At 46.5% G+C, this 13,534-nt stretch overlaps 1 protein-coding gene across 2 annotated transcripts in view; it reads left to right on the forward strand.

Moving 5' to 3' along the window:
- Positions 1 to 13,534, forward strand: part of CMTR1 (cap methyltransferase 1) — a 59,454-nt gene that overhangs the window by 20,042 nt on the left and 25,878 nt on the right. For both annotated transcript variants that reach the window (XM_008568435.1, XM_008568434.1), the window contains exons 7-9: positions 895 to 989; positions 1,106 to 1,178; positions 13,009 to 13,207. In XM_008568435.1, the coding sequence (XP_008566657.1) occupies positions 895 to 989; positions 1,106 to 1,178; positions 13,009 to 13,207 (367 nt within the window). The remainder of the gene's footprint in view (positions 1 to 894; positions 990 to 1,105; positions 1,179 to 13,008; positions 13,208 to 13,534) is intronic.

The raw sequence follows: 13,534 nt of genomic DNA on the forward strand, positions 1-13,534 counted from the left end.
TGATAGACCTGGATTCAAATCCTGGTTCTACAACTTCTTTTGCTGTGTGGCTTTGGACCAGTTGCTTTAGCTTCTCTGAGTTTGAGTTCTTTCATCTGTCAAATGGGGAGAAAATACTCACTTTTCAGGGTTGTTGTGAGAGTTAAATGAAATAGTGGGTGCAAAGCACCGGGGTGAATGGTAGCCTCCTCTTGACAACATTTTTTGGCCTGATTGCAAATCAGGAAGCACATTTCCTGGAGCAGAATGCACTCCAGGAGGAAATGGGTTAGAGAAGAATGAGGGCCTCAGACTAGCCTCACAGAGGTTTTTTGTCAGGCATAGGGTTTGGAATATCCATAAGGTGACTGGAACTCAGGTGAAATGAAGATTTTTTCTTTTTTTTCCCAGAGGGGAAATTGGAGAGGAGAGTTTGAGGGTAGAAGAGATCTCAACTGTATGGTAGTTGCCATCAGAAAACCCTGGGGTTGGTTCATTTCGTAAGCAAGCCACAGTCAAGTGAGCCTTAATAATTTCAGAACTTTGATTCCTTGGAAAGCTGCTGCTGGCATGGAGTGGAGAAACAGATTTGCTCTGAGGGTTAGCAATGCCCAGAGGTGGCTGTGTGTGTAGCAACTGGTTTTTTTTTTTTTTTTTTTTTTGTAAACTACTTGCCATGTGCCAGGAACTTGCTTATATTTTATATTTTGCCATTTTACAGGTGAGGTTGTTGAGGGTCAGAGTGATGGAGAAATTTGTCTAGAGTCACATGACTAATCATTTCAGAGCTGAGATACAGCAGGAGCCTAGCTCCTCAGAGGGCTGAGTCAGGCACCACAAGCTCTTAAGACCCCTGTTCCATCCCAGAGGGGCTGGGATGATGCTTACCTTAAGATTCTGATTCTCTCTTGGCAGAGTGTGTTTGATGTCTTGGATGGGGAGGAGATGCGGCGAGCTCGAACCCGGGCCAATCCCTATGAGATGATCCGAGGAGTCTTCTTCCTAAACAGGTTTGCTGACATTTTCTTCCCCTCCCCTGACATGCATCTCTCCACCTTTTCTTTCGAGCCTCAGGTTTGCATACATCTGGTACTGAGTCACGCTTTTTTGTCTCGCTTTGTTGCAGGGCAGCAATGAAGATGGCTAACATGGATTTTGTGTTTGATCGCATGTTCACAAATCCACGGGACTCTTATGGGGTGAGAACAAGATCCTGCTTCTGAATTCATGGTGCTAAGTGGGCTTAAGCTTCAGTGGCTCAGAAAGTGCCATTTGTTCAATGCTAGGAGAGTATTCCTACTGTGTGATAGAGATATATTTTGCTTTGAGCTCCTGAGATAGGGTCCCACAGTGCTTCTATGGTCCCAGGAGTGCCCCAATAAGCAGTTGTCTCCAGGGCTGCAGGCCCAAAGCCCCAGCCCCCAACTCTGCAGATCCTCTTGCTCACTCGAAGTAGAGTTGGGCAACAGTGGAGAAGGGACATTCTTGGGCAAAATGAGCAGCTTTGGCATCTGTAGGCCTAGGGAACAGGGAGGTGAGGCCATGAGTTAGGGCCTGGATTACCCTCCTGCATTCATTAAACATATATTTATCCAGCTCCTGCTTTGTGCCAGGCATTGGATGTATCATTTTGAATGAGGTAGATGTGATCTGTGTCCCCATGACACTTATGTCTGGACATTCTAGTGGATTTTAGAGCTGGTAAGGGTGCAGGGCTATGATGTTTATAAAGCTTCTCTTGTTCATTGGAATTTGGAGGCCACTTGCCACCAGGAAGGTTTAGCCTTCCTCCTTCACATTGTGGATGAGGTAGAGTAGGGTCAGTGAGAAGGGTGAACACAGTCTTTACAGCTTATTTTCCAAATTGAAACTTGTGACATTGTCTGATTTGGGTGCTATTTCTGGTATGAGAGGGGAGTACTTTGGAGATATGGTTTGAATGTTGAATGAAATGTGGACATTTCAGTGGGCATTTTCACTGGTCTATTTAAAATTACTTTCATGCTTGAAAATCTAGTCTGTGTTGTTGGGGTGTGGTGGGGAGAGATGCAGCCCTCATGAAGCAGATGGCATCATTTAAGTTCATACCTTCTTTAGGCCTCAGCTGCCTCATTCTGAAATAAACCCTTACTAACCTGCCAGAGGACTGGGGTAGAACCAAAACACTCTTAAGATCTGTGATTTCAGACTGTGCCACTTTTCTTCTCTGCCTCTCTGAACAAGCTTTGTGTGGGATCATAGTTATGAAGCTCTGGCCCTTCTCAAGAAGTGGTAGAGCAAAATGATTTTCTACTTTGGTGCATCTCATTTCTCTGAACACAGACCCTCCATATAGATAGAGAAATAAAAAAGGAAATTTCATTCTGGAATTCCTTTTAGGGTTTCAAAGCATTTTTACCCAGTCCTAGAAAGTTAGTTTTCTTTGACAGTGACAGGGCCAAGAGCCAGCTATCCCCAAACCTGTTTCTGCTTCACTCATCCTTATTCCTCTAAACCCCCTGATTATCCACCAGCTAAAGAAACTTATTTTCCATGTTCTTTAATGTTTCAGCTCCACCTACATGTTTCCTCCGAGATTGTAAAACTGGCATGTAGACCCTCCAACCTTTGCCCATTTTTCTCTCTCAGGTCTCCCTCCCAATTTTCCAGTACCAGCAGGCAGCACAAAAGAGCTCTTGGAATTAGCATATTGAGAAAATTAGGTTGATATAATGTTGATTTAATTTTCTGAGCTCCAAATGATTTCCTTTAAACCCCTGCCTGGCAGAGGAGTTCTGTCAAGTTGATGGGAAGTCACAGCATCTTTTTGAATATAAACGCCTCCAGCAGCTGGTATCTGGTTATTGTCTTTTGCTGTCATGAAAATGAAGTAGGCACCAGGGTGGTACCATTCAGGTCGAGGATGGAGATGTCATTTACATAGGAAAAGGCAGCCATGTTCGTAATGCTTTAGGCAGCTTCTTGGCCTGAACTGATTGTTAGTAGCCATGGAGAATTGCCCTTTCAGAGATGTTTCTCTACATTCCTCTATAAAAAGTGATTTCTCTCGAGCACCTAATGTTTTAAATCTTTTTTCATCTCTGTTTTCCCCTAAGGACCAGAGTGACAGCCAAGCCCAGCAGGCTTGGTGTGGTTTTCAGGCAAACAGAGACACTAGAGCAGTTCCCAGCAGAGGAAGGAGTGGCTGAAAGCCCACCACACACCCAGGTTTGCCAGGGTCTTAGTGGTTCTTGGAACAGGCAAATTATAAACTAAGAGCAGGAGAACTTGAAGCTTTGACTATAGAGAGGTTGGGAGGTGGGAAGGGGAGGAAGAGACTCTGAGATTTTTAAATAGATCTCTGGTGCTGCAGGTTGTGGTAAAAGGAAGAAAAGGGACTAGGTGAGGAAAAGAAAGAAATTGTCAACAACAATTGGAAGAGACAAGGGAAGGAAGGGAATTTAGATCCTTGGGGTATAAGGAAGCATATTATAAACTATTACATTACATGAGGGATTTATGTGCCTGGGGGTGATGTTGAGGTAGAAAACATTGTCTATGAAGCATAACAGAGACAAAAAGTGAATTTAGATCTTTATATTTCAATCCTATCTGGAGGAAATGAGACAGCATTACAGTGTCCACTGAGAGTAGAGTACTTTACTCAGTATAGGAAAGGGAAAAAATGGAAAAGGACAAGAGTTTTGATTCCAAGGAAGTTGATCTAGTTGAATATAATATCATCTTACATTGTTTAATACTTTACAGTTTATAAAGATCTTTGACATAAACTACTTTAATTAATCCTACAATAGCCTTGAGAAATATCTACATTAGTCCCAATTTAAAGTTGAGGAAGCTTGAGCTGAATGACTTAAATTGTGTGCTTGCCCTTGACTGCACAGCCAGTAAGCGGTAGAGCTGAGAACCCCAACTGTCCTTTCCACGAAATGACCTCCTGGTCATGGCCTGTGCTAGAAATCACAGAATGAGATTGAAAGAAAGGGAGCTGAGGTGCCGGGTACTGTTCAAGCATTATTAGAGAAAGAAAATCTGCTGGGTTATGCTCAAAGTAGCAGGCAGCCCAGGGCTGCCCTGGAAATGGGACAGCACCAGGTGTGGGGGTGGTAGAGCTTATAGAGTGTGCCAAGGGCTGGCTGATACCATCAAGGAGGGTCATTATGCTAATATGGATCGGGATGGAGAACTGCATCCTGGCGGAAGCAAAAGGGGTTTCTTTTTAAGTCAGGAGGCTTCTCATAAAGGGAAGAGGGGAGGGAAGGGGAGGAGGTGGGCGGTGCCATTTTGAACTTGGGCTTGTCTAAAGTGGCACTGGTTGTTACAGATCTATTATTCCTGCCTTTTAAGTGTAGGAAAAAGGGCAGAGGTCTCATTTTTCTGAAGCTACTGCCTGCTGGAGATGGACAAAGATATGGAAAAAATAAAAGATTTAGGTGGTGGGGTATTGGTTTCGTGTGGGGAGGCTGTATTCCTCCGGGGAAGGGTCGCTGATTCTGAGGGGCTGATATCCTCCTTTCAGTGACAATTTGGTGACCTTTTGATTGGTGAAAGCCTGCATACTTTCCTGCAAGAAATTAGAGAAACACCAAAAGAGACAGGGGCCAAAAACTAGGATGAGGCACACACAGCTAGGGGTCCTAGTAGGGGCATAAGCCTGGGTATCCAAGGGTTTAGTGAAATGGTTTCAGTTGTTTTGGATCACCCTGGACTCATTTATGTAATAACAGCATTCCTCCCCCAAGAAGAGGCACGTGCCTTCCTTCTCGGCAGCAAGGTAGTAAAGGGCCTGATGGTTCTGTAAAACGACTGTCGCAAGTGAGGTGACCTGTCAGTGGGGGGAGGAGATGCTATCTATGCTTAGTTCTTCTGAGAGTTTTTGATAGAATTGAGAGGCAGTAGCAGGGCCCACTATGCCAGTTCCAGTTGCAGGAAGGATCCCTGCCCCAATTAAAAAGGTACAATTAGTGCCCTACAGGAGCAGGGGGCACTTCCTAAGAGTGGGTGCCAAAGTTAGTCCCAGTCCTGTCTCCATCTCTCCATCTGTCTGGAGGGTGATGTCAGGGATGAGCCAAAAGAATATGCAAGAAATTGTGTTGGGGGGCAGGCAATAGGATAATGTAGTTTTACAAAGGAAATATATTCCAGTTTTAGGGCATGGATGAGGAGGGGGTAAGTGAGTGGTAGCGTTTGGTGTTAGTGAGGCAGAGTTTGGACAGGCCCCGTGTAACGCTGACAGTCCCCACTGAGGTGAGATTAGAAGAAAGTGAAGAGACATTTGTGGAAATGTTATGGGCTGCATAGACAGGGAGGAGGGTGACCACAAAAAGTTTCTCATGAAGTGGGAGAGAGATGAGTCGCTTGGGGACCAGTCTGATTCGCTGACGACTGCATCATCTCTGCGGACCTGGAATCTCCATGTTCCAGGTAAGGGGGGCATTGAGATAGGAGGAAAAACATGAGAAGGATGAGAAGGGTTAGGGAGCCAAAAGAATTTAAAGGGGACATTGCCACAACGAAATTGCTAAGAAGCATCCTACTGACAGGAGGTAAAGAAATGCCAGGAGAGGGCCAGCCCGTGGCTCACTCGGTAGAGTGCGGTGCTGATAACACCAAGGCCCCGAGTTCGGATCCCACATAGGGATGGCCGGTTCGCTCACTGGGTGAGCGTGGTGCTGACAACACCAAGTCAAGGGTTAAGATCCCCTTACCGGTCATCTTTAAAAAAAAAAAAAAAAGAAATGCCAGGAGAGATCTTCCTATAATGTTACACTGCTCTGGGGCAGCTGCTGCCAATCCTGTAGCAAGTACTAGAACAGATAGTATAATAGTAGCTCTTGTGTGAGGGATGTGAAGTGGGCTTGCAAGAGTGAGAGAATAATCACTGGGGGAAAGATCATCCTTCTTCTGGGATTGGGGGAAGAGCGGAGGTCCTGGAGATTTTCTGTGGGTCTTAAAATGGACGAAGTGTGAGGAGATGTTGGGTTGGGGGTTGGCTTGGTGTTAGCAGATTTCTGGGTAAAGTCTCAGGGGCTATTTTTGCCAAGGATAAGTGATACCAAGGAGGCCTTTCCTAGTACTTTTACTGCCATGGGGGTGGCGAGAAGTACTGCATAAGGCCCTTCCCCACATGGAGAGAGAGGCTTTGGGATTCGGGTTTTAATATACACTTGCTGTCCCTTGCTCAGTTTAAAGTCTGAGAGGGTGGTGGGGAAAGGATGAGGTAATAGAAGGTTGGCCTGTTCCCGAAGAAGATTCCTAATGAGTGAAAGAGTAGGGAGATACTAGCCTAAAGGCAATGAGCTGGAAAGGAGAGGTGTGAAAGTGAAGGACCTACCATATGTAAGTTCGAGAGGGCTGAGGCCTGTGGGCTTGCAGGGGGCAACCTGTAGGTGAGTGAGTGACTGGTGGGTAGGCCAAAATGAAGGATGATTTCTGAGGTGAGAGCATGTATTACTGCTGTAGCATCCTCTGAAGTGCAGGGAAAAGCCTCAAACCAACCTGAAAAGGTATCTACTAAGGCTAGAAGATAGCATGTCCTTTTGTGGGGAGAGTAATATAAGGGCTGAAGAAGGTGTAGTAGGAGTTCATAGCCTATATGAACTGAATTATGGAAATCTAAAAGGACTTGCTTAGCTTGTGTAGTAGGGAGAACATAGCAACCAGAGACAGTATACCAGTTGTCCTTTCTCTGTGCTCCCAAACATTGGAGGTGTTGTATTTCTTGGGGTGTGTATTGGGGTGAGGGTGTGGCAACCATGAGAAGGGCCTGAGCAGGAGAGGAAGAGTGGGAGCCTGGTGATTGAGCAGCCTGTTTTGCGGTTAAATCCGCCAGTTTGTTTCCCTGGGCTATGGGGTCGTTGGAGGTTTGGTGTCCTCTGCAGTGTTTAACCCCAACCTCCTTTGGGAGTTGTGCAGCCTCAATAGCTTGTGTTAGATTTACTATGGCATAACCTGCCAGGGGTTGGGCGTGGAGGTAGCGCTCCTATCTATAAACCGTGTAATGGGATGCGGGGAGATATGTGGAAAGGGATTGAGAAAGAGGTCTGAAGCTTCCATGCAATTGTATTCTAAGGGTCATGAGTGTTTGGGGATGAGAGTGGCTGGATTTTAAGGGAGGGCAAGGTTTAAAGGAGAACTGGGAGTTTTCAATGAAAGTAAAGTGAGTAAGTTGTAGGTGGGAAAGGGAGAGAATTGACTTGGCCTTATGGCTGAGAAGGTCTTAACTGTTGTTTAAAAGTTATTTTAGAGCTTTGTTATGTTAAAAGGGTGGCTGCCGCCAAGGCCCATAAACAAGGGCCCATTCTCAAACTGTGGTGTCAGTTGTTTAGAGAGAGAGACAACTGGGGAGAAAATATCTCCTGCCTTTTGTCCCAGAACCCCGACTGCCAATCTTTGGGTTTTGGTGACGTATAGGATAAAAGGATGAGATAGGTTTGAGAGAAATAGAGCTGGGGCTGTGAAGAGAGTGGCTTTTAGTTGCTGGAAGGGAGAATGAATGGGTTTTGTGGGATCTAAAGGAATGGCAGGATCCCTTTGGCTGCTCTGTAAAGTGGTTTTGCTAGCACACCAAAGTTAGGAATCCATAGGCGAAGGTACCCTGCAAGCCCCAAGAAAGAAAGGATTTCACCCTTTGTGGTAGGAGCAGGGAGTTCAGAAATTAGGCTCTTGAACTGAAGGAAAGGAAATTTGGGCGTTGCTGGGGACTCTGAATATCCCCTGGAGGCCAGGAAATTAAGGAGAGCAACAGTGTGGGCCTGTGAATCCTCATAGGAGGGGCTACAAAGGAGGAGGTCATTTACATATTGTATTAAAGTCCTAGAGGTTGGGGGAAGTTCAGGTAAGTCTTGAGCTAAGGCCTGGACAGAAAGTGGGGGCTGTCCTGAAAGCCCTTAGGTAGTACTGTCCCAGTAAGTTGTTAGAATAGTATGTGTCAGGATCAGTCCTGTACTAAATGGTGTGAGCCATTAGGCTTTATAACTGGAAGGATGGGTGTATTAAAAGGTGAGTGGGTAGGCCATGAGAGATGAGAAGAAAGGAGTTTGTGTACAGTGGGTTTTAAGCCTATTAGGGGTTTGTTAGTGATGGGGTACTGTGGGACATCAGGGAACAAAGAGGGGTTCAGCAGTTTAACAAGTATAGGGGAATGGTGCGAAGCAATGCAGGGAGAAGAAGCGTCCCATACTAGGGATTGACATTGTCTGAGAGGGAGGGGAAGGTGGAAGCCCCAGCGGCCAGGTCTGGGTGTGGCCTGTAACAGGAGTATTGTAGCTGGAGTTAAAGTGTTTAGGGTAAGAGTAGCTTTGAATTTGAAAAGAATGTCCTGTCCCAGTAAGGGGCTGGGCATTGAGGCATTATTAAGAATTTGTGTGTGAATTGGGTGGTGATGTAGGGTGTAGGAAAGGGTTAGAGTGATCCGTGGGCAGTATTCTGATCCCATGACCCCTACTATTGTGATAGAGGATGGGGTTGTTTGTCCTGCATACTTAGGGAGGGTAAAGTAAATGGCCCCTGTATCAATGACAAAAGAGATTGGCTTAACTGCTACAAGGCAAGTTACTCTGGGCCAATGGCCGTGAAGCCAAAGGCTGTAGGTTGGGGACTGGGCCACTCCCTCTCTGGCAAGTGGCACAGTCAATCCCCCAGTGACCTGGCCATTTGCAGTGAGGACAGGTTACGACAGGCCCATGCTGAGTGGCTCGGTTGACTGCATTTGAAGCAGTTCTTGGGTGGCTTGCCCCTTGAGACATCCAGCTTTGGAGTATGTGAGCCTTGTATGGCATTAGCCAGGAGCTGGTATTTGGCCTGATCTCTTTTATAGTTTTTTGAATATCAGGGGCTGATTGGGTAATGAAGTGAGAGTGTAACAGGGCCATGCCCACAGGGGAGTTTGGATCTATACATGTGTATTCATGTAACGCCTCAGAGAGGCAGGATAGGAACTCACTGGGATTTTCAGTGGGTCTCTGTGTGATTTCTCTAAGCTTGTCATAATTGACTGACTTATGAGTAGCCTTTTGGAGGCCATAAATCAATTGTGTGATCATGTTATCCTGGAGATCCTGATCCCTGTGGCCAGCCTGGTAGTTCCAATTTGGGTCTGTGCAAGGAACAGCAACGACTCCCACAGGCCGCCTATTATTTTGAGCATGTACCTGAGCTGCCATCCAGACCTGCTCCCTGTACATGGACTTGGACAATTCCTTCCATCCCAGCCACTTCACAGAAGGGTTATAAAAAGCCGGAGCTGAGGCAGGGTTGTTACGTGATGGAAGGGGGAGGAGATGGGCTGAGGACAAGCATCTGGAAGAGAGAGAAATGTGGAGGGCTGATGGATCAGAAGATTGATCCAAGTCTGGAAGGAGAGGTTGAGCATGAGCTAGGAGAATTTGAGACAGGACAGTTTTGACAGAGAGAAGAACACATTCAGAGATAGGAAAAAGCCTGAACAAGGAATCTACAGTTTTTGCCATTTTGGTGAGTGTCTAAATCAAGTGCCATCTTGTGGCCGCTGGGATCCATTGTAATGAGGTGTTCGAGTTTTAATGTCTCCCTGGAGGCTGAGAAATTGGCCAGGAGACGGCCCAAGGACATAGAGCATGGAGGTTTAGGTTGTGAGGATCCCATTTAGAGGGTGAGAAAGGGCAGTCAGTCCTGGTAGAAGAAACGTGCTAACAAAGAGCATCCTCTCTGTTGCCCACCTTCTTTTCGAGAGAAAAAAAAGCCCACCAACCAGCTAATGAAGCATCCTTCAGTAGCTGGGGGGCACAAGAAGGGTTCCCTCGGCCAGGCGCCTGGGCTTTTGTAGAGACCTGAGTTGTAGAGAGAGTAGTTGGGGGAACTATAGAAGTAGGCAGGACAGACCCACTGACTCACCCTGAATTGAGGCTCGTGTTGGATGTGTTGGTCTGAAACAGCAAAAGTAGAGAGTCCCGAGTGGACCCTGTTCTGGCAGGTCCAGGAAGGGCAGCTGAGGGCCAATCACCCCAAGAGAGAGGGGATCGTCCACAACGTTTGCCAAAACCCTTCCCGGGTTTCGGCACCATAGCGAAAGAAAGTGAGCCGAGATGCCAGGTATCGTTCAAGTTTTATTAAAGAAGGAAAATCTGCTTGGCTGGGCTTAGAGTGGCAGGCAGCCCAGGGCTGCCCTGGAAAGGGGACAGCAACAGGTGTGGGGGTGGTGGAGCTTATAGAGTGTGCCAAGGGCTGGCTGATACCATCAAGGAGGGTCATTATGCTAATGTGGATCGGGGTGGAGAACTGCATCCTGGCAGAAGCAAAAGGGGTTTCTTTTTAAGTCAGGAGGCTTCTCGTAAAGGGAAGGGGCGAGGGGAGGGGAGGAGGTGGGTGGCGCCATTTTGTACTTGGGCTTGTCTAAAGTGGCGCTGGTTATGTTGCAGATCTATTAGAGAACATATATATATGCCCTCTTTTTGTTTTTTTTTTTAAAGATGACTGTAAAGGGTATGTTAACCCTTGCCTTGGTGTTGTCAGCACCACACTCACCCAGTGAGCCAACCGGTCATCCCTATGTGGGATCTAAACCTGTGGCCTTGGTGTTATCAGCATCACACTCTCCTGAGTGAGCCACGGGCCGGCCCCTATATGCCCTCTTTTTTTTTTTTTTTTTTTGTCTTTTTTCCGTGTCCGGCAATGGATCGCAACCCTCAGTGTCGCCCCCTTACCGGACCGGGACCGGCAACGGGACCGCAGCCCTTGGTGTTGCTCCCGCGCCTCGCTCAGCCAGTGAGCAGGAACCGGTCTGTATGTGGGATCCGAACCCTCGGCAGGAGCGCCGCTGCACTTCCCGAGCGGCGCACTATAGCAGTGCGCCACCGGGCCGTCCCCATATATGCCCTCTTTTTGAAGGTGAGATGCTCTCATTGATCATTCCCCTTCCTTCCCCCAGTCTTGCTTTGGACCAGTGGTTCACCCAGAGAGGCTGGAGCCTGGGGCTGAGGCATGGCCAGTGGTGAGGAACATTGTTTTCCCTCTTTGCAGTGTGTGCAGAGCTTAAACTCGGGACCCCTGCCTCTTCACCACTGTGCTGACTGGAAAGTGCTATATAATGTTCTTGGTAAATGCCAGTAGGTCTTTTTTGTGTGCAAATGCATATAATCTGAAAATATGAGTAATTGATGGCTCAGGAACAAAGAATGATGGGGTGGGGTAGTGGGGAGTGGGGGAAAGAATTGCTGTGTCCCAGCATGCCTGGGGCAGGATTGTCATAGGATGATGAAATTTATTTTTAGCTAAAGTCACTTTCTCCAGAGACTTTTTCCTGTTTTTTATTTAGAAAAATTTTTTTTTAAAGATGACCGGTAAGAGGATCTTAACCCTTGACTTGGTGTTGTCAGCACCACGCTCTCCCAAGTGAGCTGACTGGCCATCCCTATATAGGGATCCGAACCTGTGGCCTTGGTGTTATCAGCACCACACTCTCCCAAGTGAGCTACAGGCTGGCCCTCATTTTCCTGTTTTGATAAAGCCAGATAGTTATCATCAAAACCCTTGTTACCTAGAAGTGATTGGGTTATGAACATTAGTGTGTCTATTTCTTTCTTATGACTACCAAATTCAAGGGTTCAGATCCCCTTAACTGTCCAGCTGCCAAAAAAACCAAACAAAACTTCTTTCTTATAACTATTTCCTCTAAAGCTTTTTGATCTTTATCTAGCAGTTACAGAACTGGACAAGCACTCAGCAATGCCAAACCTGTAAAGAGGGATGATTGAGGTTCCTAAGCTCCTTCCTGCTGAATGTTATCATGATCCCAGGGTAACCGTAGTCCTCTGTAGTCACCCACTCATAGAACTCAACCTCTTGTCACCAGTGCAGATGATCCATCCTCTCTGCTATGGAGGGTTGGTAGAATTCACCATCTAGGGCTCAGGTGTGGGTTAAAACATCTCTAGCATTTGCATAAAAGAGAAGTGTAAACACACAGTATGGACTAGTGCTGGGTTCAGCGTAAACTTAAAAGATAAAGCTATTTGAGGGGCCAAAAATGTAATCAAATCAAAATTCAAATGATTATTGTAGTTTAGTCAATCCTGATGTGGGTGGGTGCTCTGAGGGTTGCCTGGAAGCTGCTGTTGCTGCACACCAGTGTCTCTTTCCCTCCCTGCCTTATCAGCTCCCAACTGTGCACCACCCCAGGCCCCCCTGGCTAGCAGCAGGCAAAGGCAGAAGAAGGAAGGGAGTGCAAAAAGTAATGAGACCAAATGCAATACAGTATCTTCGATTGGATCCTGGGACAGAGAAAAAGGACACTAGTGACTGACTAAAGCCTGGAGTTTAGTTAATGATAATGTACCAATGTTGGTTTCTTAGTTTTGATAAACATACCATGGTTGTATAAAGGTATTAACAAAATTGGAAAGTGGTGAAAGGTACAGGAAATTTTTCTGTAAATCTAAAATTATTCCAAAATAAAAAGTTAATTGGAAAAGGGAAAAAAAAGGGAGAACCAAGGAGGAAGGGGGAAAGGAAGGAAGAGGCTGTGATCTGGAAAAGCAGGTCCTTGGGGCTTGGAGGGGACGATGTTAGAGTCCCCACACATTGGTGAGATAGGAAGACCTGAATCTAGTGGTCAGGGCGGCTGGATTCTAATTTAGCTTTGTTGCAGACTGATTGTGAACAAGTTACTTTGTGTATGGTACCTCTTTTTCCCTATCTGTAATGTGGAGCACACAGCATCTATTGTGCTTAGTAGGACTCTTGAAAGGTGGGATATAGTGACAAAAGGACTCTGAGAAAAAAATGCACACTCCGATACTCATGAAGATGTTTTTATTAGGAGTCTGGGTGGGCCTGGTGGTATGAAAGGCATTTGGGGTGTTTTGAGGGTAGGTGGGCAACTCCAGAGGGTACTGATTATAGAAAATACATTTCCTGGGTGTTGTGACCCTGGCGGTAGCTCTGGATTACACTTGCTGAAAGGCTCTACCCCCCAACCCCCCTGTTGTTCTTCCTGTTCTCATTGAGCCATCTTGTTTCCCTTCCTCCCTTGCCCACCTCTTGCCTTTGCAGAAGCCACTGGTGAAGGACCGGGAAGCTGAGCTTCTTTACTTCGCTGATGTCTGCGCAGGCCCAGGCGGCTTCTCAGAATATGTGCTGTGGAAGAAGAAGTGGCATGCGAAGGGCTTTGGAATGACTCTGAAGGGCCCTAATGACTTCAAGCTGGAGGACTTCTATTCGGCCTCCAGTGAACTCTTTGAACCCTACTACGGTAGGGATGCTGAGGAGGGTACTGGGATGTATGAGGGACAGCCCCTCTCTGGAGACTTAAGGTTGGAAAAAGTTGTTATCCGTGTGCCACATTTTTTTTTTTAGTCTGGGGTTCACAGTCCATGTCAGAGTGTTGGATTCCTCTGGACTTTTTTTACCCTGGCCCTGCAGAATACAGGTTAAACACTCCACTAGGCAAACTTATCAAAGCCATATTAATTTCTCCTTTCAGAAGCACTCTTCTCTTGTAGTGACAGGAGGTAATGAAACTGCCTGATCTCTGGCTGAGAACTGGCAGGGTTATTAACAATACAAACCCCACACCCAT

The sequence above is a fragment of the Galeopterus variegatus genome, unplaced genomic scaffold (assembly GCF_000696425.1).
Source record: "Galeopterus variegatus unplaced genomic scaffold, G_variegatus-3.0.2 Scaffold409, whole genome shotgun sequence".
NCBI classification, from domain to species: Eukaryota; Metazoa; Chordata; class Mammalia; order Dermoptera; family Cynocephalidae; genus Galeopterus; species Galeopterus variegatus.